This window comes from Pezoporus occidentalis, unplaced genomic scaffold (assembly GCF_034315485.1).
Source record: "Pezoporus occidentalis ecotype Australia unplaced genomic scaffold, CSIRO_AGI_Poc_V1 ctg40, whole genome shotgun sequence".
Classification (NCBI taxonomy): Eukaryota; Metazoa; Chordata; class Aves; order Psittaciformes; family Psittacidae; genus Pezoporus; species Pezoporus occidentalis.
Window position 1 is genome coordinate 13,706 of NW_026915725.1, and position 26,903 is coordinate 40,608.

Consider the following 26,903-nt stretch of genomic DNA (forward strand, 5'->3'; position numbering starts at 1 on the left):
CAAGACAAAGGAACAAGACCACCTGTGTAAAATAATACAGAAAACATCCCACAACTCCAATAAGCAGCTTTCAAACCCCTGCCTAGGAAGAAAACAAGATTTGTCCCCAGGGAAAACTCACTTGATTTGACTTGCAGGTGTGGAATGGTCCAATGAAGCCCCTTTCATTAAATCATGGCAGCTCCATTTGAAAGGATAGCATCAGTTTCAGGGTGGATAATAAGATGGTAATCTATGAACAGGTCTCAGTGCACCTGCCCATTTCTTTGCTGTCCATCTTCAGACAGATTTGATAGGAAAGAGAAAAATCTGGGTTTCCCCCCCAAGCAATATCCAGAGTATCTTTCTGTGTCATTGAAGAAGGTTGCCAGGCCACATAATAAGGCCAAAATTGCATTTGTATGCTAGTGAAGCCATTTTGAAGGATGTTAACCCAGACCCTGCCATTTGGTTAGGGTCTGCTTCAAAGCAGTGCCTGCAATCGTCTTTCCCAACTTGCTTAATGCTAGTGAAAGTCTCACAAGCTGTTCCTCCTCAGCTAGCAGCAGCTCCAGGCTTTGGAAGGATGGAGGATGGAGAAGGAGTGAGCAGATACAGAAGCCAAGAAGCCTTCAGTTGATGCTGACGAAGTAGCCACCTTTATTGCATTAGTTAGGGAAGAAATCACCTGAAGAGAGATTGTGTTTCCGCGTGATGTATATGTATACATGTATTTTTAAGGGGTCAAAGCAGCATGTTAATCCTTATTACTCCCAAATTATCTATGACCATTCAGAGATTATGGTACTTTTCATATGATAAACTAGTACTCTTTAGGCTGGAATAATGACTCTTCTGTAAAACAATGAATAAGAAGGTAACAGGCAGCAGATAAGCACATAAGGAAATTAATTCAAACCAGAAGTTTAAAAAAATTACCCAAAGTAAGTTTTTACAGAACAAAATTAACTTGTGAAGCCCACTGATAACAAGGTGTTACAGAGGACAACAGATCAATCAAAAGGAAACAAAATAAGCCTGTAGAAAATAGACCAATCCTATCTATTAAGACTGAAGCAACCTTTGTCCCTGCAAGTACCTAAACATCAAAATACCAGAACTAAGGACAACCACTGGTGACAGATCAGCTGTCCATCCATCCATTTCACATACCATTTCCCTATGCTTGAGCAACCTCAAGACAATAAGCATTACAAGAAATAGGACATTAGGCAAATATGAGTCTCAGGAAGCCTTCTGTCAAGTTGGCCTTGGGTATAAAAATGCAGAAACAATGGCTGTTAAAATTAATTCATTCCAGATTATTCTATTCACATTTTATGTACAAAACCAAGCATTTGAATTATATGAATCACAACAGCCCATCCTGGGTTAAAAACCGAGGAAAAAGGACAAGTTAATCTATCCTGATTTTTCATTTGTTGTTTTTAGTTAAGGTATTTCAACTTGCTTCATTTGCAATGTCTTGTTAGGACAGAGCATTCAGCTTCTACTGATCAGCTTGAGCCCACTCAACATGAGACAAGGCAAAATAAAAAATAAAGTAACATTTCTGGTGCTGAAAGGCAGTATGGTGTAGTAAAAAAACATGTAGCATCACATGTCAACACCTTTATCATTAAGTTCTTTTTTTTTTAAGCCTACAATCTTTTTCTTACTTAAGAGACTACTGTAACATATACACCTCTGCAAGCGTTGAACTAGCACTGTCATCACGCTGTTATTTTTAAGCAAAGAAAAAAGTCACGTTTATTTTGTAGTAGCAATAGTTTCTTTTTTATTTTTAATATACTTTAGGAAACAATATACAAAGCTGAGCTTTGCCACCATCTTCAAACGGTGGGTTGCTCCAATTACACAAATTCAGCGTTTTGTGATGGTTAAGAACAGCAGTCAGCACCAGACTTAAACAGTTAGCTACAACACAAACATCCTTTGAAATGAAATGTCATAATATCAAGACAGGTAAACCAGGAGTCAACATATGACAACTGTTTGGGAGGTGTCTTAAATCATTCTTGTTGAATTTTATATTTCATTAAATATTTTATACACATTTTCCTGTTTACAAGTTTTAAACAAAACCTTCCTTGAGGAATTATTTAAGTACAAAAATGTTCAACAAGAACAGTTCTAATAAAGAATCCCCAAACAGACCAAATTTTAATGTGTGTTGACCAAAGGAAATGAAAACCAGTGTTTCTTTGTTTTAACATGTTTATTACAACAGATACAATTCACATCTGACTAGCTTTTTTTTTTCCTCTTTCCCCTCCCACAACCATGTTAACATGTTCATTGGGCTATTTCCTTATATTTGAGCAAGTAATGTACTTTCAGCACACATGCCCAGCAGTACTATAAGTCCATTCTTACAGGGTGCAAATGGAAATATGTTTCAATAATTTATACAAACAAGTGGGTTATGCTCAATCACTGCAATTTTAAGCTACTGTACACAGGAATGAAAAGATTATAGAAAAAGTGCCATAGCAACAGTGCCTTAAGAGAAAATCAGAAGCATTAAAAAACTGATAAAATCAGATTTAGGATTTCACGGGGAAATGGAACACAGAAAATGAAAAACATTTCTCTGTAAAACAGAAATGGAGAAGCACTGCTCTCGATTCGGTGCAAGTGTGGAAACAGTTGTTTCACGATATTTTGTACATTACCCAAGTTGTTGCAGCCTTAGACACAGATCGCCTGGCGCTTGCATTGAATTTTAGGAAATGCAAAATTTCTGAATGATAAATTAACTAAAAAAAACCCCAAACAAACAAAACAAAAAAAAAAGAAAAAAAAAAGAAAAAAAGAAAAGAAAAGAAAAAAAAAAAGGAAAGCTAATTTTGCAGACAGGTTTACATGTAAAAGGCTAGGTATTTAGCCACCTCAGCATTGATTAGTTTTGGATGTCTAAGCTCTGATACACATGGCTTCCCATGGCTTCACTCTACAAAACATATTTACAACGTGAAGAATACATCTACAAGAAATCTACATTTCAAGGGTTTTACAAATCATCCTTGTATCTTTCCCCTGAATTTGACTCCCTCCTGTCCCCTTCCCCATGTCAACTTTTTTCTGCCCAGCTCAACGGTCCAAAGTCTACACAAATGCAGCTCAAAAGTGTTAAGACTGGACAACAGTTTAATAGTTCCTGTACTCAAAATCATGTGCAATTGTTCACAACTTTTCACACCATGAAGGAATTCTGATTCTTTAGCTTTTCAAGTTCTTTAATTTGTTGCCTCAAAAATAGTATCCTACAAGAAAACAGAAATAGATCAGTATAAACATTTTCATTTCATTATACACAGATATTAAGTATCTACATACATAGTTCTATAATTTCAGGATAGATACCATGCTCCTTAGTTCTATTAATCAATTTCAGATATTTTTAAATTACCAGATCTGTTCAATCACCTACAAGCACTGTATGCAGATGCAGAGACCTGCTGTGCTTGATATCTTAGTTCAGAAAATTAAGTTGCTATATTTCATCATGACTGATATGCAGTTATGTTTAAGCCTGCTCTTCATTTGATTTAACTCCCCCAAAAAGCAGGACACTGCAAGAATATACTGAGCAACTGAATATTCTGAAGTATGGTATTGTGCCTATGTCATGCAGTTTTCCAGACTGTACAAGAACCCAAGGCACTCATAAATATTTTCTAAAGAAGCAAGTTTTATTTCAGGTGCAACACTTTTTATTTTCCCTAGTATTTGTCTCTGTGGGTAGTGGTAGTCTCTAGCTATGGTAAGCTCAAATCTCAAAATACCTAATCATTAAAAGGCACCTAAGAAAAGAAGTTGTAACTACACCTGGCTTAGAAATTCCCTTATGCATTTTTCCTCCTTCTACTGACATAAACAATTATTGTGATTAATGAATGTTTGGTTTACATAACTATTTCCCATAATTTTTAATGAATCTTGCCAAACATCTTTTCATGATGCTGAAGTGTAATGCAGGCATGTGGAATTAAGAAAATATTCAAGAAAAGTTGAAGTTTCATATAAGTAATCTGTGACATCTGAAGCAACTTCAGCTGATGCAGAAAAAGCATCTACTATCAGCTTTGATAACCCCATCCTTTGCAAAAGCCTCCCCCCACCAACTTGTTACTTATGCCATATATTCCACATATTTGGGATTGCAGTAAAAATAAAAGAAACATGTTATAGACTCAAATTCATAATATCCACTGATATCCATTACCCACTGATAGCTTAAGAATATGCAGTATACAAGAAGCAAGGTGCTATTTAGTGACCTGAACAATGATATTTGACAAGTTATTTCAGCTCAAATATGCACCCAGAGCCAAAAATGAAACCTTAGGAAATAAAACCTGTAGGAAACCAAGCAGTTCATTAAATACACTACAGAAATTTTAATCTATATAATAAAGATATGAATAGACTTTCAGAAATAATGGATATTTGTCGTTCTTTATTAGAAAAGATTTGCAAATATATTATAACTTGCTTTTGACTAAAGGATTGTTTTACTAACTGCCAAAAAGCAAGAACTTCTAGGATAAAGACAGCTATTTAAACAGCATGCATCACTACTAAAGCAGCTTAAAAGAGTAATTCATATTCACTGTATTCAAACTGTAGTGTGACTTAATAGGTGGAATAACATCATTCAAAAAGGAAACAATATGAAAGTAGATTTAGGATCATAGCTACTAGTGAAAAGTTTCAGCATATATTTTAAGTCTAAACGTTTCAACCTTGCACAACAGTCTTCAACATGTCTGTATTGCTCCAGTGATATAGAGAAGACCTGTTGTTAATGACTTCAGAAGCAGAAGTCTACTTCGCTATAGCTGTCTCCCTGAAGAACCCCAAGATCTTCTCAGATGCCTCCTAAGTAAAAACATTAATTCTCCCTTAGTTTGTGATACCCACCACACCCGTTCATACTTGCTTTGGCTTTAGGTCTACCAAATGCCTCGTACAAACTGTAGTCTTTAAGACGTATAAACTATGCAGGCATGCACCGATGTGATCTGTGCATCATGCACAAATATTTTACAAGGAGGAGTTATTCAGTTTTTCATAATGAACTAATGTATCTGGAAAGGTACTATTTACTATGCGAAAATACATACAGAAGATGTGTATCCGGTTCTATTCACTGAAAACTAAGAGGTATCTGTGTCAGAAACAAGTAAAATGTACCAAGAGAAGACAGCTTGCAAACCTGGCAAGTATTAGCATACTTACAAAGTCATAAGCAAATATAGCTCATGCAAAACAATGCCAGAATGGGAATCTAATACCACTCTGAAAGTTACCATTTTAAAAATAAACACACAGCACACACTTACCTTTGCTCACGCAAAGTTGCTTGAATTTCACATACTCGAACTAAAGACCTTAAATTCTTTAATTCAGTACAAATTTCTGACATATGGACGCTTCCCATGTTATGGGCTTCCTCACGTAATCTTGATGCCTGCAATGGTTACAAATAAAGGTTAGGATTTTGAATCATGCATTGGAAACAAGTGGCTGTAGCCAGAGAACTGCTGGATAAGCGTCTTGAAACAGCAAAGCACTCTAACTTCAAAAGGGAGTATTAGATCAGAAGTATATTAAATTCTCTACAAAAGCCCATTTAGAATCAGAAATGAACAAAACTGGCTGCCAAGAAAATGTCTAACCCAGGCCCATGCTACAGCAGGGGTAGTTTGGATTTTCCTGATCCTAGCAAACATTTACCCAACCATCTTGAAAGACAGTACATGACAGAGCTCCAAGCTTCCAGAGTAACTTGTTCAGGTATTTAAGTCTCCATCCACTATTTCAACAGCAGATTTAAATTTCCCATCTAAATTAAGCCTTAGTGACAAAACCCCCAACTGAATGCTATCTTGTTTCCAGCTACCTTATACAGGAAAAAATCCACAACTTTGCAGCCCTCTTCAGGTGTTCTCTTCCATTATTTTAATATCCCCACTTAGTCAGGTGGAGACAAGCAGAAATATAAGTTTGGAAGGTATGACCTATCAAAAACTTGTGCTTTTCTTAAAAGTCTTGTCACTGAACTGGGTAAACGATTCCACAGAACTTCTCAACAGCACCAAAGGGACTAGTATAATTACTCTGAGGTCCTGTGTATCACACTGCAATAAGGAAAGTGTGTTTCTTGCAAGTGGCACACAGAAAGAAAAAAAACAAGCCAAAACAAAAACATACAATCATAGGATCAAACTGTTTCAAATAAAGCTTTCCCTGCAGTCTTACTGTTTAGCAATGTTATTCTCTGCTGTACTAGGTCTGGCTGGAATGGAGTTAATTTTCTTCCTAGCAGTCCATGTGGTGAAATGTTTTGGATTTGTGACCAAAACAGTGTTGATAACACACCAATATTTTAGCTATTTCTGAGCAGTGCTTACACAACATCAGGATTTCTCCCTTTCTCTCTCTGCCTCTCCCCCAGTAAACAGGTTGTGGATAGACAAAAGGCAGGGAAGGAACAAGCCTGGGACAGCTGACCTCAACTGACCAAAAAATATTCCCTACCATAAAATAGCATTCTCAGCAGTAAAACTGGGGGGCAGTTTTCCAGCGGTTGCCACTGCTCAGGGACTGGCTGGAGGTAAGCAGACTACTCTTGCATCACTCCCCACCTCACCCTTTACTTATTAAGCTGCCTTTTACTCTACCCATGAGTTTTCTTACTTTTGCCCTTGCAATTCTCTCCCCCATCCTACTGGAGGGACAGTGAGCAAACAGCTACTTCGCAGCCTGCTGGGGTTAATCCACAACACCTGCTGAAGTACAGGTACACTCGATCTTTCCTCCCCCAAAATAACAGTATTTAGTCCAGGTTTTCATCAATTCTGGCATTTGTCCAGCTCAAAGAAGCATGTTGTGTTCTAATTCCCTACATTAAAAGTTTCCTTTCGTGGAGTGTACCGACATCCAGGAATACCTTGGTCTCCAGTAGGCCATCATTTTGCGTTTCCTCCCTGCACACCTCTACCTACAATTCTGTTTCTCACATTCCTTAGTTATGTTGATTCTTTTTTAATTAATCACATTACTGGATTATTTTCCAGTTTTCCATATTAAGTGCTAAGATTGAAAGATAACTGCTAGTGGCTCAAGAATTGTTTTAGCTACTAAGTTCTGCACAGCACGTTTCAAGTCTGACTGCTTCTACATATACCCGTCCCAAATCACCTTACTTACTTATTTTTCAGTTTACTTTTATGCTCTAATTCCAATTAGGAATCTAGTTAGAAAACTGGAGAAACCACAGCACTGCACAGTTCAGTCTCTTTGCTTTCATCTAGCTTACCTTTTTCACTATGTATTGCTCTTACAGTTTCATTCACTTTTTCTTTTATAGCAAGTATCTGATCTGACTTAAGTCCCTCAACTGTTAGTATTCAAAACTATCAACAACACTGTCAAGTGAAATCATGTGAAAGAGCAGACAGGACAATACAGCATGTAACACTTGGCACAAAAGTGAAAGTATCCAACTGAGTACACAACTACCTAGCGTTAGCTGGTTTTTAGAAAAATCTCTTTATTACTGATAGCGGGACAAAAATATAAGCTATCAACTGTAAAAAACTGTATTTTTTGCATTAAAATATATGCCAATTCAGTACACAGTGAAAAATAACACTATCAAAACTATGGATCACAGCCATTGAGAGAAGCGGCTGTGCTGCACCATTTCCTTAAATGCACATTCCACAGCAATAGCTCAGTCATCTGCCCCAGTACAGGTGGTAATGTCTTAAAATTGGGTTTAAAAATCATTGAAAAGAAACAAAACAAGTACCCTAGTGTCCAAATACAGTATCAGTCTAGACTACGCTTCTAAGAGTCATCTTGCAGTTACTACCCAAAAGCCTCCAGTGTAGGCTTGAACCAGCATGCAACCACTCTTCAAAAGACCAAAGTAAACTGGGCTAGGTAAGATTAATATCCCACACTGACTGTGTCAGACAGGGCTGCCTCTGAAAGGACTTGAACTAGACTCAATAACCAATACGGTTCCTTTGAGTAATACATTCCAAGCAGCTGACATGCATCCAGTTTCCCTGTATTACCACAACAGGATAGGTTTCATGCAGTGAAGTCATAAAATATGCATGGCACCTCTACTGGATTTCCCATTATGTAAAAATAGCCCAAATTCAGTCTCAGCCCTCTACATCATCTTAAAAACTGGGTACAACAAACAAGGCAGAGCTCCTTTTTCACTGCGTAGAACTAAAAACTCAGTGACTCACACTGTGGGGTAGTCTCAAAGAGTTTAACTCTGTCACCTAACCGTAACATTTTCCACATAACAGAAATATCATTATTATAAAAAAATCTGTTGAAATATATGTCCTTTGTAAATTTAAAGAGAACTATGGCAGTAAGAAATAGTTACAAGGACTGCTATTCATCTGAGAGAATTTCAAAAGCTCTGGTATTTTAGGCAAGACTAAAAATACTCAACTGCTAAATGGAAATCACATGTAATACCTGCAGGTCTGGCCTAATCTCTCTTCCCCTCTCCTCTTTTCTGGCTAAGGCCAAGCATCAGGGGCGTTTTGAATACCTGTAATTCCTAGAAAAAGCAACCTCCCTAAGAAAACCGGATTTTTAAGCTACACATTTTGTACTGTCACAGGGAACAAAGCACAAGTGCACCCACCTGCTTTTCTGCATGGTCTGCAGGCCAGCCTTGAACATGCTTTATAAGGTTTTCATTGAAGTGTGCTGCTAGCGTAGGTGTTAATGAACAAGTGGGTCGTACAGATGTATTCTGCGGTGCAGGTGCTGAATTTGATGCACTGGTGCTAGAGGTATGATTTGGACCTGGTGATGGGCTTCTCTGAGTACTAGAAGAATTAAAAAAAAAAAAAGTGAGCATTAAAAATACATATGTAAACCTATAAACACTTAAAATTCATTGCTTCCAGCCACAAAAACACATACAGCATTTAAACCACAAGTAAGTATTTCTGGTAGCCCAAACCTGTGTTAGTCTTCCACAAACAACCTACCTGCATGGGAAGTGTTTGAGTGCTACAATACAACAGGGGCTGTTTGCTTGTACAGGGGTTGCCTTCTTAAGAATCCCATCTCTTTGTATGACTCACTAATCTACAAGAACTCTCGTACTCCTAATTTGCAAATACTCATCCTCCAACTTACACTTGGATGGTAAACTCTCTTGGTGAAGTATGGGTTTTTTGTTTCACTTTATCACTTCTCTCAATAAAGCTATGATGTACAACTGAACAGCTAGCATTAAGCCAAATAAGCTACAGAAGTTCCCCCAAAATATGCAAAAAATCACTGATACTTAATTTTACTTTCCCTGTGTCCAGAAACCCACATATCAGGGCCAGCAGTAACATCACATTTTCACACTGCATGCACCCAACCACATCCGACACAACTGTCAGAGCTGTAGCTGCACAATTCTGCTACATGTCAAGAATTCATAGCTGTTCTCAAACTTCTATACTATCAGCAATAGAAAACTCCACAGTTAACTTTCCCCAGCATCAAAAGAGCTATTTGGTGTATCACTGTCTTCAAAGGATAAGAATGTGGGGGTTTCTCTCCTCCTTGTAAACACTGCCATCTAGATGATATGATCTTCTAGGAAACTGGAACTGCACTGGGAGGAATATATAACCCATAGTGGGGAAGCTTAGAAACTGATGTTTCAGCACATGACCTTTGCTGCTTTTCCATCCCTTGCAAATCAGGGCCTCTACGCTCCTACTTCCTTTTTTCAGCACTTGTCCAATCACACCCCCTTCCCCCCCCCCTCCCCCCGAAAGGGGCTCTATTTTTCTAACTCGCTAAGAAGGGGTAGAAGCAGCACTGATTATCCATGTGAACAAAGACAGGTCAGGATGAAAATTATGCCCTCCCCTCTCCACCCATGTAAGGGAAGACAAAGGAAGCAATAATCTTGAACAGGAGACAAGAACATCACTAGTATCCTGTGATGGTACCTCACAGTTAGGATGCTCTTTGACACTACATAGACTGAGAAATAGTAATATTACCTAAGTATGTAGCATTTACTTGTAAGATTATGTTTACAATCACTCTTCCACTGGGAGCAGCTTTTTAACACAGGCCATAATTTCAGTCTATTTCTTAGAACTTTCTTACTACTTGCTTACAAGTGATACAAAGTAATACGAACTAAAAACAAATTTGAGAGGAATCTTAATTCAGCACCTAACCTACCCCCTTGAGGACTGAAAACATCCTAGCATAATGCAACTATCTTTATAGTCCAATGCCGAGCCATTTATCCTCATCACTCACAGCTACAAAATATTACAGCAGGTTTCAAAACAAACAGCCAACAAATTAGGTACAGCACACTGCTCTGCAGCAAAGACTTTAATCCCATTCCTTTCAGTATCCCTAAACTTGTTTAAAGCCTTATAATATTTAAAAAAAATACACAATTTTTTTAGCAGGCAGCTTTATTAGAGCTGTATACATAATTTTCCCTTGATTTCAGGCAGAACTTTCAAAAGGAATATATGATGTAATGAGGAGTAGGGAAGGAAAGCATTCTTTGGTTTTTGGTTTTGTGCTCCAAGTTCTCTTTGTTAATTGGCCCAACTACTTCAAAACCACTTACAAGAGCAAACACTTCACTGTAAAAACGTTTCGCTGATTAAGAAAAAAAAGGCATTTAGATTTTGTCAATATGCTAGAAGGTAGGCTGCTTTCCTAAGGACCTGAACGGACACACAGAAGCCAAGTTCAAGAAAGGCAAACAGCACAGGCTGAGCAGGTAGAAAGCAGCTTTGCACAAAAGGACCTGAAGATCCTGGCAGACGAGTTAATGCAAGTCAGCAATGTATCCCCATGGCAAAGCAGGCCAAGCACATGCTGGGCTGTACTAGCAAGAGTGTGGTTGAAGAAAACACTTTCTCTCTTCCCTTCAGAGCTTGAGATCCACAGTACCTGAAGCACTGTGCAGTGGGGAGCCCAAAACCATACTAGAATTAAACTGCTACACCAGTGGAATCCAGGAGAGGACCACACAGATAACTATCAGGCTGAAGAATATGCTGTATCAGGAGAAGCTAAAAGTTTATTCAGCCTGGATAAAAGAAGGCTGAGGGAAGGGCACTGAAGGATCTTCTTATTTTTTTAACAACCTATGGGGCAAGCAGACAGCCAGGTTATTTTCAGAGAAGCACAGTGACGGGACAACACGTAGAGACACCAGCTGCAACACAGGAAACTCTTAATTACATGGAAGGAAAAAAACATTTCAGCATAAGGGTAGCCAAACAGAAGAAGCTGCTCACAGATATTAAAAAAAAAAAGTCACCTGAACAATGCCCTTAGCAATTCAAACCTTGAGTCCTACTTTGAGTTGGGACTCGGACTAGATCACAACTAAGAGTCCCTTTCAACCTAAATTATTCTCTATGTATTCATGCAGGATCAGCATACTGATGGTGCAGAGAAAGCCTAAATTAATATTAACTAAGCAGAACTGAGGCATCACCTTCAATGTTTATTTACCCCTTAGCTCTAATAGGATCAAAGTTCCCCTATGACTTGCCTCCGCTCTCTTTATCAACCTGGCTTTTCAGACTCCACCAGTAAAAATCACTCTTAACACATCAGAAACATTTCAGGAAAATAAAATCTGTGGCTTTCATAAAAAAAAAAAAAAGGTTGTATCTTAATTATGAATAAAATGCACTGTCACAAAATATCCTAGCACCTCTGTGTCAGCAGCAGGGGGAGCTACGAATGCAGCAATGATAGGAACTATTCCTACGGGTTTTTTTAAATGGTTCAATAAAGCTGAACTGCTGGGTAAGTTAAAAATTGACTATGCCACAGGCCTCAAAAACTTCCAGAGAGGCAAACACCATCTGTACAAGAGTATGAGAGCAGGATGGCTCTGAAATACACTACTACAAACTACAAAATCTTACAGCCTACAAAAAACACCCACACACCTCCTCCCTCCAGAAGTTTAGCATTTTCTAAGGTAGAGGAAAAAATATCCCCAGTCTTTTCTGGAAATAAAGAGAACTATCAACCTGATGAAAGTATTAATTATGGAAGCACTCATTTAATTCAATTTTAAAGCAGCCATAACACATTGCATGTCTTTGCAATCATCTCTTACAAAAAGACTTACTGTATTGCCTACGCTGTATTCATTTCCTAATTCACATGACCAAAATGTTTACAACTTTAAAGTTTATCAATAGCTATTGATATATTTCTTAGACAATGCTTCCTCCCAAACAAGTTAAAGTTTATTTTAGCTCCATTCACTTAAAGTTTTTAATAACAGTAAAAGCAAAGGAAATCTAGTTGTGATTAACTCTGTATATAAGCTGTAGAAAAATGCAACTTTAATTCATAAAGCCTCTATTTGGACCCTCTGTCCATAGTTCAGGTTACCAAGTTGTTCATTTCTACAAAAAAGTAAAGGGAGTTAGCCCCAAGAGCAGTCCCTCATCCAACTGACTGCTTTCACCTACAAAGGAGTAACCTGTTTTCTATCAATTCAGAAATACCATCCAGACTCAGGAAATCTTTTGCAGATAAGTAAATCTACATCTGATCTGGCCCATTTTCATTCAACTCCACTACACTGAACAGACCAAAATACCAGTTGCACAGGTTATTCCAAACCACCTGTTTCCTCATCTTCTATTTTTTTTTCAAATAAGACACTTCCAAAAGAGAGAGAAATGCATGAACTAGTGATGCACAACATGCCACAGTTACAAACATGGAACTATTTGAAAGATACAGGATACTAAACAATATGGCCACAGTGTCTTTGATACTGGCCTTCACACTCTTTATTTGTGCACTACCTCTTCCTCAAATATGTGGTACCTGCATGACCCCTCTACTTCAGCAGTATAGATGCTGGGACAAACGCAGCTTCCCTTCTCCAGCAAAATGCTGATGCCATGGGGAGCAATGGCTTGCAAGAGGGCCAGTGGATCCCTAAGGCAACTCAATGTGGATAATGGTTATGACAGAGTAGGAAGCCCTGTAACCTGAAGTGAGGGTTGAGTATGGATCAGCAAGTCAAATGTCCACCAGCATCACTTCACACAGACTCCAGGCTATACCGAACATTTCCAAGAATCAGACTACCTTCCTTAGCAAGATTTCCTATGGGGAAAAGGTGATCAGTAAAGGACAAAAAGGTCTGTGACCGAGAGCTGTTCCCCAAAACCTCACTGTTCCTTATAAAAGTCTAATGCCCTTATTAGAAATGTTTACACGCTTCTGTTAAGCTGAACATCACAGTGTCTCCATGAACCCAGGACATGGAGTAAATCAGAGTTAAAGCATTTAATGCTTTATAAAATGCTTTTCATAACTGCATAGAAAGTAACAAAACCTCTAAACTCAGAAATCACAATACACTGAATCACTTGCAAAACTGACCAGAACAGCAGGCAGAAACAGGAATTCTGTTTTGATTCTGTGAACGGAACTTTAATGGTGGTCCTCCAACAGCAGATTAGCTCTGGCAGATACCACATTAGCTCTGTTAACAAAGGTACTTAGCTGCATCATCTAAATCATATGTTTAATAGGCCAAAGAACCCACAAATTGCAATGAATATAACACACACTGGATCCAGAGGAAAAAAGGAGTATTTCAATATACCTTGAGCGCTGAAGACTTCGTGGAGAAGCAGGCTCATGACCTGCCTGCTTGTCAGCTATTACCGGCTGCTGAGGTGCTACCTGTGAAGCTGGTCCTTGTTTAACACCTGGAGTAGCAACCTGGAAAGTTCAGAAATTCATTAGATTATCTCCACAATAAACACCAAGTGTAAGAGCCAAAGGAAAACACAGAAATCACAAGTTACAAGTCCAATGGGGCTTTTGCTATGAGGTCTTCTGTTGACAGAATTTTTATACTCTTCATACAGTGGTTGTTTTTTTTTAATACATCTCCTCTAGTTCACAGCTGTGATAGCTTTTCTTACAACAACAGAAAGAGTCCTTAACAGACATAACAGAAGCAAATTTAGATCCATCTGACTTGTCAAAATATTGCAAACTTACTAGGTAAAATAGTTAAATTCAACTTCATTTTTAACCATATCTTCCATGTAAGCACTAAGCTCATTTTCAACCTCAGAAGAACTGTCATTATCCAAAGAAAAATTTTCACTTAAAAAGTTTAAAGTTCCCTGCTTGAAAACATATTACATAATGCCAAGAGCAGAATCACTGAACCATAGAATAGTTAGGGTTGGAAAGGACCTTCAGATCATGTACTGCCAACCCCCCTGCCATGGGCAGGAACACCTCACACTAAACCATGTTGGGTCCTAACTGTATTCTAACATCTCTATCAGAAAAGGAGAAAAACCTAAAGCATACTTACCAGTTTGCTATTCTCCCTTTTCAACTGTTCTGCCAGTTCTGAACTAATGCATGACTAATAAAATAAAAAGTAGCCTTTTCACCAAGGGAAAAGGCACCAGTAGCTTTTTTTTTTCCTTTGGTAGGACACATTCACATTGAAGACACTGATTCACCAGCAGCAAGATATGGTCTTTTTAATGTGATTCTTGAACTACAATAGGATGAAAAGTGTGGAATACAATAGCGTCTAAATTACTGTAAGTGGAGTTCAAGAGATACTTTTTGCTCTCCATAATCTGCTTACCTCTGTCCCTTCTTAAGTACACACAAAAGAGGAAGCAGCTCCAATATTTATCCCTCACTCTGGAAAAATCAAGTGATTAATTTTAAGAAAGAGGGAGAGAAACAAAACGGGCTCTAGAGATCCATAAGGAGAACAACAATTATCAGGCACCCTGCCTGGCATTTGTTGACATAAAGCTGGTGTAGGTTACTAACCAGTGGCCATTTGAACCTCCAGAAATTCTCTCATTTTCAGAAAAAGACTCCTGTAAAACAAATCCCAACAGGCAAGCCAGACAGTATCCGCTAAAGCAAACTCAAGACACAACTTTGCTTATTTAAATATACAGAAAAATCTTGAACCTAAGAGGAAAAGCCACCTTTTAAAATCTTCCCCAAAAGCAAAAAAAGAAAAAAAAAGGCAAGAGAAAATAAAATAAGACCACTTACTGTGTTGAAATCTAAAGGATTATACAGTTGGGGGCAGGGCAAAATAGTAATTCATAAATTAATTTATGAAAAAAAAACCACAAAGCAAAAAAACCCACCCAAAGTATCTTTATGAAATGTATGACATGAACTTTTCTATTAAATGCCACAATTTTGCTCACCCTGTTAACAGACATAACTATGGAGGCTGTACAAACAGAAGAAACAATTTCAAAAGCAAAGTCCATCATAGATAACACATCCAAACTGGAAAACTAACTAGCCCCCTGGCTGGTAAAAATAAAACCAAACACAGATTATAAAGAAAAACTGGGATTTGCAAGATAAATGATCCACAAAACCTCTGAACTATTCCCTAATTTCCAAGTGTTTCAAAAAGGTTAAGCGAGTGTACAAAGAACCAAAAAATAGGAAGGGCAAAATAAAAATAATTCCACAAGCTATGTTCTCACCAAGTTTGACAGGTGTGCGTAACGTGCTTTACACGGTTACAGTGCAGAAATTCAGAACAGTTTCTAACCACACAACACAGGCACAGCTGAACAGCAAAATGTGAAGCCTAGGATCCTGAAGCCTGTGATACCTGAGCTGCCATGTGCACACAGCACACCTCTACACAGACATACCAGCTTCAGTTCAGAAACATTAGAGGCATGTTCATGCAACCCTAAGTAAGAGGTCCTGCTGTGCAAATGGTACTACACTGCTCCCAGAGTTAGCCCAGGTATCCGTGTATCTGGCACTGGGCTCTGCTTGCATGATGCCAGTTCAGCTTTGTCTACACCTGCTGCATAGAAGCACCATAAGTCAATGACCTTGTGCTCTGAGACCAATTGTGTTCTGGCACAGCACCACTTCTTGATTATGCATAATTTACCTCAGACTCTTAGAACTGGATAATATAGCCTGACTGACATATCCAAAGCAACACTAAACCAGGCATGCTCACATCCAAGCTAGCACCACCTGAATTCTCATCTCAATCGCATTTTACAGAATTGGATTATGTGAATACTGGACGTACCCAGAAAATAGAAAGCTTTTATGGTTATATTCTAGTGTAGTAAGAGTTAACTTCCTGACAGAGCGATAAGAATACAAAACTTGCCAGTACATGTAACAACGCACAATAGTTCCTCACGATTAATAGCATTCTGAAGCAAAGGCATTATAGTTTAGAATGAGTAACTCAGAAATTTACTACACTTAACACTTTGATTGCAAGCACACTGTAAGTGCTTCAAAAATGAACCAGATGTGCAATCTTACCCCACTGTGGTACAATCTTAAGGAAGGATGGATTAAAATACAGTAATTTCAGAAGGTGTCACAGTAAGCTCATCAAAATATAGATGTCACCACTTTCAGAAGAACTTCTATATAGGTATCAATAAAGCATACAATACCCTACTTTGAAAAGGCTGGAGGTGAAATCCTGCATGCCAAGTCACTAACTACAGGCGATCACAGAACCCTGCATGTAAGTGGAGATTCTCTTATCAGGCAGATCAAAAAAATAACCAATACGCTTTTTTGTTCATTTTTTAGGAGTGTCAGCATTGCTGCACTTACGACCTGCATTAAATTCAGATCAACTCTTTTCTAAGCCATATTTAGCCCTCAAGTTTTTTGCTTCGACTGAAAACCTGAGGGAAGATACATTCAATGACAGTCAGCCTACCAAGACAGACTGGCCCCACTTAAAGGCTTGGCTTGCCATCGCTTTCTCTTATGGCACAGCTTACTACCATGACACCTACTTCATAGGAATAACACCAGCCTTTATACTGGGTGAAAGGCAGTGCGTTCAAGTCTGTTTGCACACTTGTAGGAAGACATCTGTAGCAAGCTGATAAATACTAAAGCAGTTAAGTTTGTAAAACAAGGATAAATGTTTTTGCCATGATTGTAATGTAGTTGACAATCACAACTTTATTTTCAAAGCGGAAATAGATCTCTGGGCTGTAGAGACCAAAACAAATCAACTTCCAGTTACTAACAGTAAAAAACTTAGTAAGATTTCTCCCATCTTTGTTTCAAGTCTATTGATTCTACTCATCAACCTATTTGATAATTTCATTCCTTGTCACCTAGCTATGGGATGTGATTCAGGATGCGCTCCAAGGTCAGAAACAAAAGACAACTAGCAGGATTAATACACACATGAGGCTTTCACAGTTCACCATACTATTGCCAGTCACAACAAACTGATATCAGAGGTATCAAGCAGAAAATTTATAGAGAGATGCCTGAGCTAAGCAGAGAGGGGTGCTGGTATGCGTGTGTGGAGTGCAGAACAGGAACTTGAACGAAGAGACAGACAGGCTCTCATTGCATGCAAGCAGCAGACCTCTAGGAGAGGTCCAAATGGAACTCCCTAATGAATCTCTATTTTTCACAGCCAGAACAACACTGTAACTGCTAAATTTTTGTTTCTTACCTAAAAGGCACAGGAGTCTTATGCCTGGCAGCTCTACCCATCACAACAAAACTATCTTGAACATGAAAGGTTGCTTTCCACCAGAGGGTGCAAACCCATAGCTCTGCCTTCAGTCCTCTTTAGTAAGAAAATACTCCTTCCTAACAGGTCCTTGAACCCAGAATCTCTTACCACCCTTACTCTACAATATGAACCACAAGCCTTCAACTAAAAAGAAAACCTTTAAGGGGAAGACCATCTTGAGTGCCTCTAATTACATCTATTTTCCCCATCTGTGCACAGCAAAACAGAATCTCTGATCTGCTGGACAGACAAAATCAATCTGTCTCAGCTTCAACTCTATTTATTACTCAATTTCACCATTTATAGGATATGAAATACTGAGCTCAGATTCTACAGAAGACAGTCTACCTCTGAAGAGTGACCTGCTAGAGGGATCACCCCAAACACAAACACAAACACACATGAGTAAAAAAAAAAAAAAGACAACATTTTCTACTTTATGTTTTCTACTTCATCCTTAGGAAGAACCTTATGAGCTTATTTGTTAGTTTCAATTAATGTTTCCTTGTCACTGATCCCATTACGTAATTCTGAATGAATAGAGGTGAAGGGGCAGGAAGGGAAAGGGACATAATATTACTGAGCTTGTGAACACCTAGAACATTTCCAAAACAAATTTGAGACTACATCAAGTCAACTTCTCTAAGAATTTCTCTCCCATTCTAAAAACCTTTTATTGGCTAATGTCTAGGGTACTGCATCAGCTGTTGCCTTTGGAGTTTTTGTTTTCATTCAAGTATGTTAAAATATTGATCTTTTGGTAGTATTTCCAGACAGCATCTGAAGCAAGCACAGTATTTTTAAGAACAGATGAGTGAACTAAAATTGCATACTAGAACCGTATGGCAAAAATACAGCCTAGTAGTTGTTTCCAGTTGTTTCTGGTTATACTGGGAAAGATAGCATGCGTATTATATCATCCTATATATAACTGCCAGCACATGGATATATAGCAGCAATACTTATTACTTATAATGGTTTCTTACTACAGTATGATATGAAAGGAGCTTACCTTCTGCTGTGATGATACCGGTGGCGTAGTCATCAAAGGTTTAAGTGGAACAGTGTTAGTCTGAGGGGTGCTTATTCTTGGAGATACGTATGATCTTGGTGATGAGGCATCAGACGTTAAAGACATTGGAGACTGATTAGATGGCTGAGCTGCAAAGAAAAAAAGAAAGATTCTTTTTAATAAAGCCATATCCTATCTTAAATGTGAATTAGATTTTCTTTTGGTACTTTGGAGTATGCTGCATTACATAATACACAAACATATTCACCTTGAGACTGCTGGGGGGTGAACGATTGGAACTATCAAATGTTCATCAACAATCCTAACTTAAGAATTGTATTTTCCCCAAATGCTCCCCTTATAAAACTTGAGGGGAGGGAGGAAGAGAAAAAGCTATTATGAGATACTTTTTTTACACAGGAAAAGCCTGAATTAGTTTAATTTGTGATTCCTATTTTAGAGTGTTCAACCCAATTTAACCAAAAGAATGCATGAATAGTTTATCTAGAAACCTACTCCTCCATTCTAGTCACTACCAACAATCCCCTGCCCATGTTTTAATTACTGGTTAAAATGAGCATAATACTGCTTACCTACTCAATAGCATGACTGCATTTGTTGTTTTGGTTTAAGTTTCTAGCTTTATTATGTTACAAACTGGAATTTATTGAAGACACTTGAAGGAATAATCTTGCATGGAAGCTGAAAAATACTATTTACATAAGACTGCACAAAACTCCCCACCAGAGAGAATAAACTTTCTTTTACAAACTTATGGCCTCCCGCAAGAGTCACAGTTGCACAGTATTACAAGTAGGGTGTTGAACCAAGGAAAAGTTGTGGTTCATACTGGACATTAATTAAGGTCCAAAATAAGTTGAGAGGGTCTCACGCACATTTCACATTACTCACATAGTTAGGTAACATATAAAGAAAATCACAGAATCATAGAACAGCTAGGGTTGGAAAGGACCTTAAGATCATCTCGTTCCAACCCCCCTGGCATGGGCAGGGACACCTCACACTAAACCATATCACCCAAAGCCTCGTCCAAACTGGTCGTGAACACTGCCAGGAAAAATGCCAAAAGGCGAGACAGAGAAGCACAATTATGTAGTGGCACGTCAGATTCCTGCTCCCCAAGTAACAATTTCTTATCCTATCTTTGGAAAAAGAAGTCATTTGACATCTCCCACACCAGGTGGCCACAGATAACAGGGGACAGCTTTTCCAAGTTTCAGCTGTACTGGCCTTTAAAAAATGCAATGCAACAATTATACATAAGTGAAAAGAAGACTGAATACCTTGCGTAGACAGTTGTGCAGCTTGAGAAATTAGGGAAGTGATATTGAAAGCGGATGGTCCAGCAGTAAGAATTTTATGGAGTATAGACTGCAGAGAGGCTTGTGTCACAGCTGCTGTTAGAACTAAAAACAAACATTCTGTTTTACTGACAATTCTATAACATCACTTTAAACTGTTCAAACTGGCTAAATACACATTATGCCTCATTTTCTTCCCGATTTTGTTACAGCAATCCACAAGAGACCAAAAAGCCACCTGAACTATTTTTCAATTACTTGAATTTAACCCACAAATGCTTGGCATGTCTAACCAAGTCCTTTATTTAGTAGTTATATCTTTGAGACATACACTAAAAGAATTATTTTAGAAAAGAACTTTAACTGTTCAGCTTGACTTTATGGACCAATAGTAATTTTTGTAAACATGAACATTTGTGTAATTTGTTATTGCAGTAAGTAGAATGTGTGGAGTTTTTTATTTTAAACTGCAACGATAAATAAATTTTAAAAAGGAAAAAAAGCAGTAACACATTAACTCACTATAAGGGATGGGGGGGGGGGAATGACAGGGAAGAAGACTTCCTGTTCAAGGAAAAAGACCTTTCAAGTTCAAAATCCAGACACTAGGTGTTTCTTCTTAAAAAAGAAACAAACGCAAAAAAAACCCACCCAAACTCAAACTTATTTGTTCCGGGTTCAGCTGTCCCATCATTATCTGTCCATCTTGTTCTACCGCTACCCTCCTTCTCCTTTTCCCCCAGTAAAAAATCAGTAATTTTCAACCGTTTTAAAACTGCACTACACAGGAGGACCATCTTCCAGTACGAGCTGATGAGACCCAGTTTCTGAACTAATCTTCTCAAAAAGAAGATAAAGGCTCTGTGAGATACTTCCTGAACACACACTACCCAAGCACAAGTCTGAAAAAACTGACTCACCAGGCACAAACACAGAGTAACTCTGTATCACGTGCACAGCAAGGGCTTTTCTGCTGCCCAAGGTAAAGTCACTCTGCTCACATGGACCTGCCAGCCAGGCCCTCAAGCCATCAGAACAATACCAAACGCTCTTACTCAGAGACAGATGCAGCTGCTGTTCAGTTATGCCAATGATACTCTTACTTTTTTTACACCAACCTTGTGCACTACAGTTTTAAAAGGTTTGCCCTGCACAGGAAGAAACAATAACCTACTCACCTACTAGTACTGAATAAAGCCATAATATTTGCTGATTAAAAGGAAGACAAATAGCAGTTTTTCCTTGCAAATAATCATAACATACATAATAGTTAGATTTTACTACTTCGACTTTCATGGTTTACACTTTTAAGAAGTTAATAACTCTGGGCACTCCATGTAAATGTTTTGCTTCCTATTTAAATCTGTGATCAAAGAGTACACAAGTTCCAAGAAGCAAACATAAAAATCCCACGCCAGTTTCTTCATCAGTAACCCGCCACATCCAGACACATTTAGATAAAACTACATTCCAAATGCATCAGCTCTTGCCTGTTCTTGCAATGAAAGGCACTATAACTAGTTATAAACTTTCTTGCAAAAAACTAGGCCAATGTGACAAAAATCTAAGGGATACACCAATCACATACACAAAATCTAACTTGCTAGCAAACTTACTGATGTGCTACCTTTACTCAGAGAGGCTAAAATGTACTAAAGAAAAAAAGTTGATAGGCAACAAGATTTAAGAACCCCTAAAAATTTCAGCATTCGCACACAAGCATTATTAGAATAGCAGCATAAACTACAGGAGACAAAGAACACTGCATGGAACAAAAGAACAAAAAACTCTAACTAAATTTTGTGCAACAGATGAATGCTGATACAGCAATTAAGTTACCAGTCTCAGACTGCTCCCATACATCAGCACTTACGGCTTAATACCCTTAAATGTTACTGGGCTCATTTAAAAAGGTTTAACAGAACAAAAACCAGTGACAATCCCCAATTTATCTACGGATTCATTTTTCACTTTTCATTTAAAGTAAAGCTTGCATTTACTACAGTTTAGTATCCAGTAATACACTTGTGTATAAGGGCCAACATCAGCTTTAAAGATTCCTTACCTTCATTGATTTTGGATATATCTACGCTAGAATTATTAAGCTGCAATGTGGCTTGAAGAGCAGGCAGCAGCTGTCGAAGGAGATTTGGGTCCTGAAGTAACGGAGGAATTGGAGATTGCGGGACAGGTGAGACAGGAACTGTAGGAGCAGATGAAGCAGGCGCAGAAGTTGGATTCAGTCCAGAAGCAGAAGATGTAGAAGGAGTTGTGCAAGAATGGGATACAGACTTGTCCACAGATGCAGACTCTGAACAGAAGACAGACAGTAATTTTCATTTTCCCCAATATAAGCTGGCAACTTCTCACTAGTATAATATTCGTATTAAATTCAGAAGATCAAATACTTCACTATTATTACAAGGAAAAAAAAAAACCAAGCCCACATTAATATAACAAAAATCGAAGATATTCTGTACCTAGTGTAATTTACACTATTGAACCTAACATTTATTAGGAACACACACACAATTTTCCACTTTAAGATACTGGACTGAAAACTGCCAGTGTAAGAAATCGAATTCGCCCCCCCAAATTTAGAACAAATGTGGGACAAAAATTCTATAAACATAAACCAAGAGCTGTTAACATCCCCACAGCAGAGTGGAAAAACATCTAAAAATGTATCTGCCCATAATTAATTTCAAACCTGTCAGTTTCTCCTGAAGCAGCAAGACTTACATCATTTATTCATTAATTTTATTTTAGCAAATATCAAGACTTCTTATCTAAAGAAATGTTAAGTACTTAAATTCAATTATACCGTATGGCAATTTGTTCTAATTAATGAGTTATTTAATTAAATTTTACTTTCAGTTAACATAAAAGTTGCTCCTCCATTTCAGTACTGTGAGAAATTCCTGCACTGAAAAGTATTTCCACTTACTATAGGAGTACCATCAGTTACTTCAAACATCCTTCCTTCAAGAAGCCTGGACCACTGTGTTTCAATTTTAGCTTCTCCTTCTCTCCCCAACAAACCTTTCAGAGGCCTCTGCCCTGAATTCAGTGAACACTAAGAGCTCTACAGCACCAAACAGGTTGGATGAAGAGTGGAAAGATGGATACAGATCCAAGATCTTACCCTGGATACAAAAATCCAAATGAAAGCTAAAATAACTGGCTGGGAAAGTCTTTTTACTTTAAAGGCATATTTCACACCTTTTGAGTGGTGATAAGGTAAAAAGAGGGTAACTTAGTAAAGAAAAAATGAAAAGTTCTTGTTCTGTTTTACTATGTAAGAATAAAATGCTACAAAATTTCTAAAAGTTTGTTGTCTGAAAGTCTCAACAGCAATTTTTGAGACTAATTTGGAGAAGAACCCTAAAAAAATAAAATAAATTACTCAAGGAAGTATCAATATGTAAATCAAATGAGATTGGAAATCTCAGTGAAAAGAAAGGGGACTTCAGCTTTCATGCAGTTAAAATAGTAACAGCTCATAACAGGTCACAAATACTGGGTAAAAAAGCCTTTTCTAGTCATGTAGCTGAGAAATCTAAACCAAAGAAAAACAATGAAGAATTCAAATTTGACAGCTTGCAAGGATGCATCAGCCAGAACACACAAATATATTTTGATGCATCAGGTAAATTTCTAAAATGCAGTTTTATCTAGTTACAAGCTCCTTGGGACAAGCTATAAAGCAACTTGGTGGTCTGGCCAGAAGCCTTGAAAAGAACTTACGAAGGGACAAGAAATGGTCATCAGTAACATGTGACTAGAACAGATGATTAGGTATTAGCTCCCCCTTAAAAATGTCATTAGTAGTGGTCTTTGTTATAGAAGTATTACATACTGTGGGTTTTAAAGCAAACTTAACACAACTGCAACTCAAGACACATAAAGCAAAGAAGAATCTTATCATACCAAACATGGTAAGTTTAAACTTGGTCCGAATAAAGCCGAGGCATAGAAGAGCAAAGGAACTGGGCACAATGGAGCATGTTAGTACTTACATATACAAGTCGCCTAGCCTACAGTTTTGAGAATCTTAGCACAAAAAAAAAAAAAAAATTCCAAACAGAACCAAAGCCCCCTAATTTCAAAACAAACAAAGCAGAAAACAAAACCAAAACAAAACCAAAACCCAAGCAACTGCCAGCTTAAAAATGGTTAAAAACATATTTAATGCAGTTAGGATTGTCTTTGGAGTTAGACTGAGTTATCTTAAGTAGAGAAGCAACTTAACTACTGTATTATTAATCTACATAAGCAATACCTGATCTTCACACCACCATACCAAACAGCTGGAAGTATTTTTCACCCATGCTGCAGTTTTGAACAGAAAACGAACTTAATCAAACTCAAGCTAACAATGCAGTGAAGAGAAACCTTAAGACCAGTTCAGTTCTGGGTTTTTACTCATTTCTTGAATAAAAGAAATCAAAATATGTCATACAAAACCAGTGAATTCCAAGAGGTCTGTGAAACTACTTCAGCTTGGTTAAGTTTCCCTGCTATAAACATACAAACTGAATTATGTAACAAAACACAGTCCAGATTTCTTTTACACAATATGGAGACACTATTCTGCAGCTGTATTACTGCAGACAAAATCACAGAATCATAGAATAGTTAGGGTTGGGAAGGACCTTAAGATCATCTAGTTCCAACCCCCCTGCCATGGGCAGGCACACCTCACACTAAACCATGCAACCTGCCCTTGAACACTGCCAGGGATGGAGCATTCACAACTTCTTTGGGCAACCCATTTCAGTGCCTCACCACCCTCACAGGAAAGAATTTCTTCCTTATATCCAATCTAAACTTCCCCATCTAAGCTTTAACCCATTACTCCTTGTCCTATCGCTACAGTCCCTAATGAAGAGTCCCTCCCCAGCAGCCTTAGAGGCTCTCTTCAGATACTGGAAGGCTGCTATGAGGTCTCCATGCAGCCTCCTCCAGGCTGAACAGCCCCAACTTTCTCAGCTTGTCTTCATACGGGAGGTGCTCCAGTCCCCTCATCATTCTCGTGGCCCTCCTCTGGACTTGTTCCAACAGTTCCATGTCCTTTTGATGTTGAGGACACCAGAACTGCACACAATACCCCAGGTGAGGTCGCATGAGAGCAGAGGGGCAGGATCACCTCCTCCGACCTGCTGGTCACACTCCTTTTGATGCAGCCCAGGATACGGTTGCCTTTCTGGGCTGCGAGCGCACACTGAAGCCAGCTCATGTTCAGTTTCTCATCGACCAGCACCCCCAAGTCCTTCTCTGCAGGGCTGCTCTGAATCTCTTCTCTGCCCAACCTGTAGCTGTGCCTGGCATTGCTCTGACCCAGGTGCAGGACCTTGCACTTGGCATGGTTAAACTTCATGAGGTTGGCATCAGCCCACCTCACAAGCATGTCAAGGTCCCTCTGGATGCCATTCCTTCCCTCCAGCGTATCAACCGAACCACACAGCTTGGTGTCATCGGCAAACTTGCTGCAGGTGCACTCAATCCCACTGTCCATGTCACTGACAAAGATGTTGAACAAGACCAGTCCCAACACTGATCCCTGAGGGACACCACTCGTTACTGGTCTCCAGCTGGATACTGAGCCATTGAACACAACTCTTTGCGTGCGGCCATCCAGCCAGTTCTTTATCCACCGAGTGGTCCCTCTGTCAAACTGATGTCTCTCTAATTTAGAGACAAGGATGTCGTGTGGGACAGTGTTGAATGCTTTGCACAAGTCCAGGTAGATAACATCAACTGCTCTATCCCTGTCCATCAGTTCCCTAGCTCCATCACAGAAGGCCACCAAATTGGTCAGGCAGGATTTCCCCTTAGTGAAGCCATGTTTTGGCTGTAACCAAGCACCCTGTTGTTTTTCACGTGCCTTCCAGGAGAATCTGCTCTATTTTAAGTATGTGTTAAAATATACCACATTTTCTGTATGATCACCCAGATTAAACACCTAGAGAAAATTACGTGAAAAAAGAACAGTGTTTAATGCTAACATTTCAATCTTTTGAGATGGTTAACATTACAAAACCAACTGTCCAAATGTTGAACACATCTCTATGATCATGACTCTACTACCATCATGACCATCTGTACGCACATCGTATTTTAATTCTTATTTAACATCATAGAAGATACAGAGTACAATGAATGCTCAAGAGCACCACTGCACTTCACAAATTAAATTATTCATAGTAAAATAAAGGGTATAAACCTGTTTCTGACAAAAAAAAAAAGTAAAAAAATATTTGTGGAAATAAAAAAGTATTTCTTGTTTGTATTACGTAGCCTGAATGGGTATTTTCTTCTCTACATGGGAAACTTCTCTGTGATGAAAACAAACATGTTAAAAAACCAGAGACTACAAATTAGTTCTATATAATTACAACTTTCATTACACCTTAATTTAAAACACCCTATCTTACTCCATGGCTCCCAGACTGGACACTGGATTTCACAGAAATAAATCCAAGAAATACTGCCTATAAATCAAAGCTTCTAAATATTTACACATCCATTTTTTTGTATAATACAATTACAAATGTTTAAAACTGGTTTAATTTATGACCCTAGACAGAACTTGCAAGTTTCATCTTTAAAGTTAACACTAGTCAAAACTCAAGATGAATTGCTGTCTCTTAAAAATCCTCAGTTATCACTCACCAGGATGTAAGCATTTCCCCTGCTTTTTCAACAAACAGAAATAGAAACTTCTAATTCCCTTGTCTTCCCTAACTCTCCTTTTCTGATCTGCTTTGAGAGACTATTTCATTGTATGTTTTGCCACACAATTAAATTTACTTTTCAAAATTTAAATACTATTTCCTAGTTTCTAAAAACATTTACTAGGATATTAAAAAGCTGAGAATTATACAGTCCTGTACTTCTTAAACACCTTTGAAGCCTCAGCCATCATGAAACAGTC

At 38.2% G+C, this 26,903-nt stretch overlaps 1 protein-coding gene across 4 annotated transcripts in view; it reads right to left on the minus strand.

Annotated features, from left to right (window-relative positions):
* Positions 1-3,132: 3,132 nt before the first annotated feature.
* WAC (WW domain containing adaptor with coiled-coil) overlaps positions 3,133-26,903 on the minus strand; it is a 58,328-nt gene continuing 34,557 nt past the window's right edge. For 3 of the 4 annotated variants that reach the window (XM_062633529.1, XM_062633528.1, XM_062633531.1), the window contains 7 exons: positions 22,032-22,277; positions 19,949-20,071; positions 18,645-18,793; positions 13,688-13,806; positions 8,690-8,876; positions 5,349-5,476; positions 3,133-3,266 (listed from right to left, as the gene is read on the minus strand). In XM_062633529.1, coding sequence (XP_062489513.1) covers positions 3,197-3,266; positions 5,349-5,476; positions 8,690-8,876; positions 13,688-13,806; positions 18,645-18,793; positions 19,949-20,071; positions 22,032-22,277 — 1,022 coding nt within the window. In that variant the 3' untranslated portion in view covers positions 3,133-3,196. The remainder of the gene's footprint in view (positions 3,267-5,348; positions 5,477-8,689; positions 8,877-13,687; positions 13,807-18,644; positions 18,794-19,948; positions 20,072-22,031; positions 22,278-26,903) is intronic. The other variant, XM_062633530.1, reaches the window with a different exon arrangement.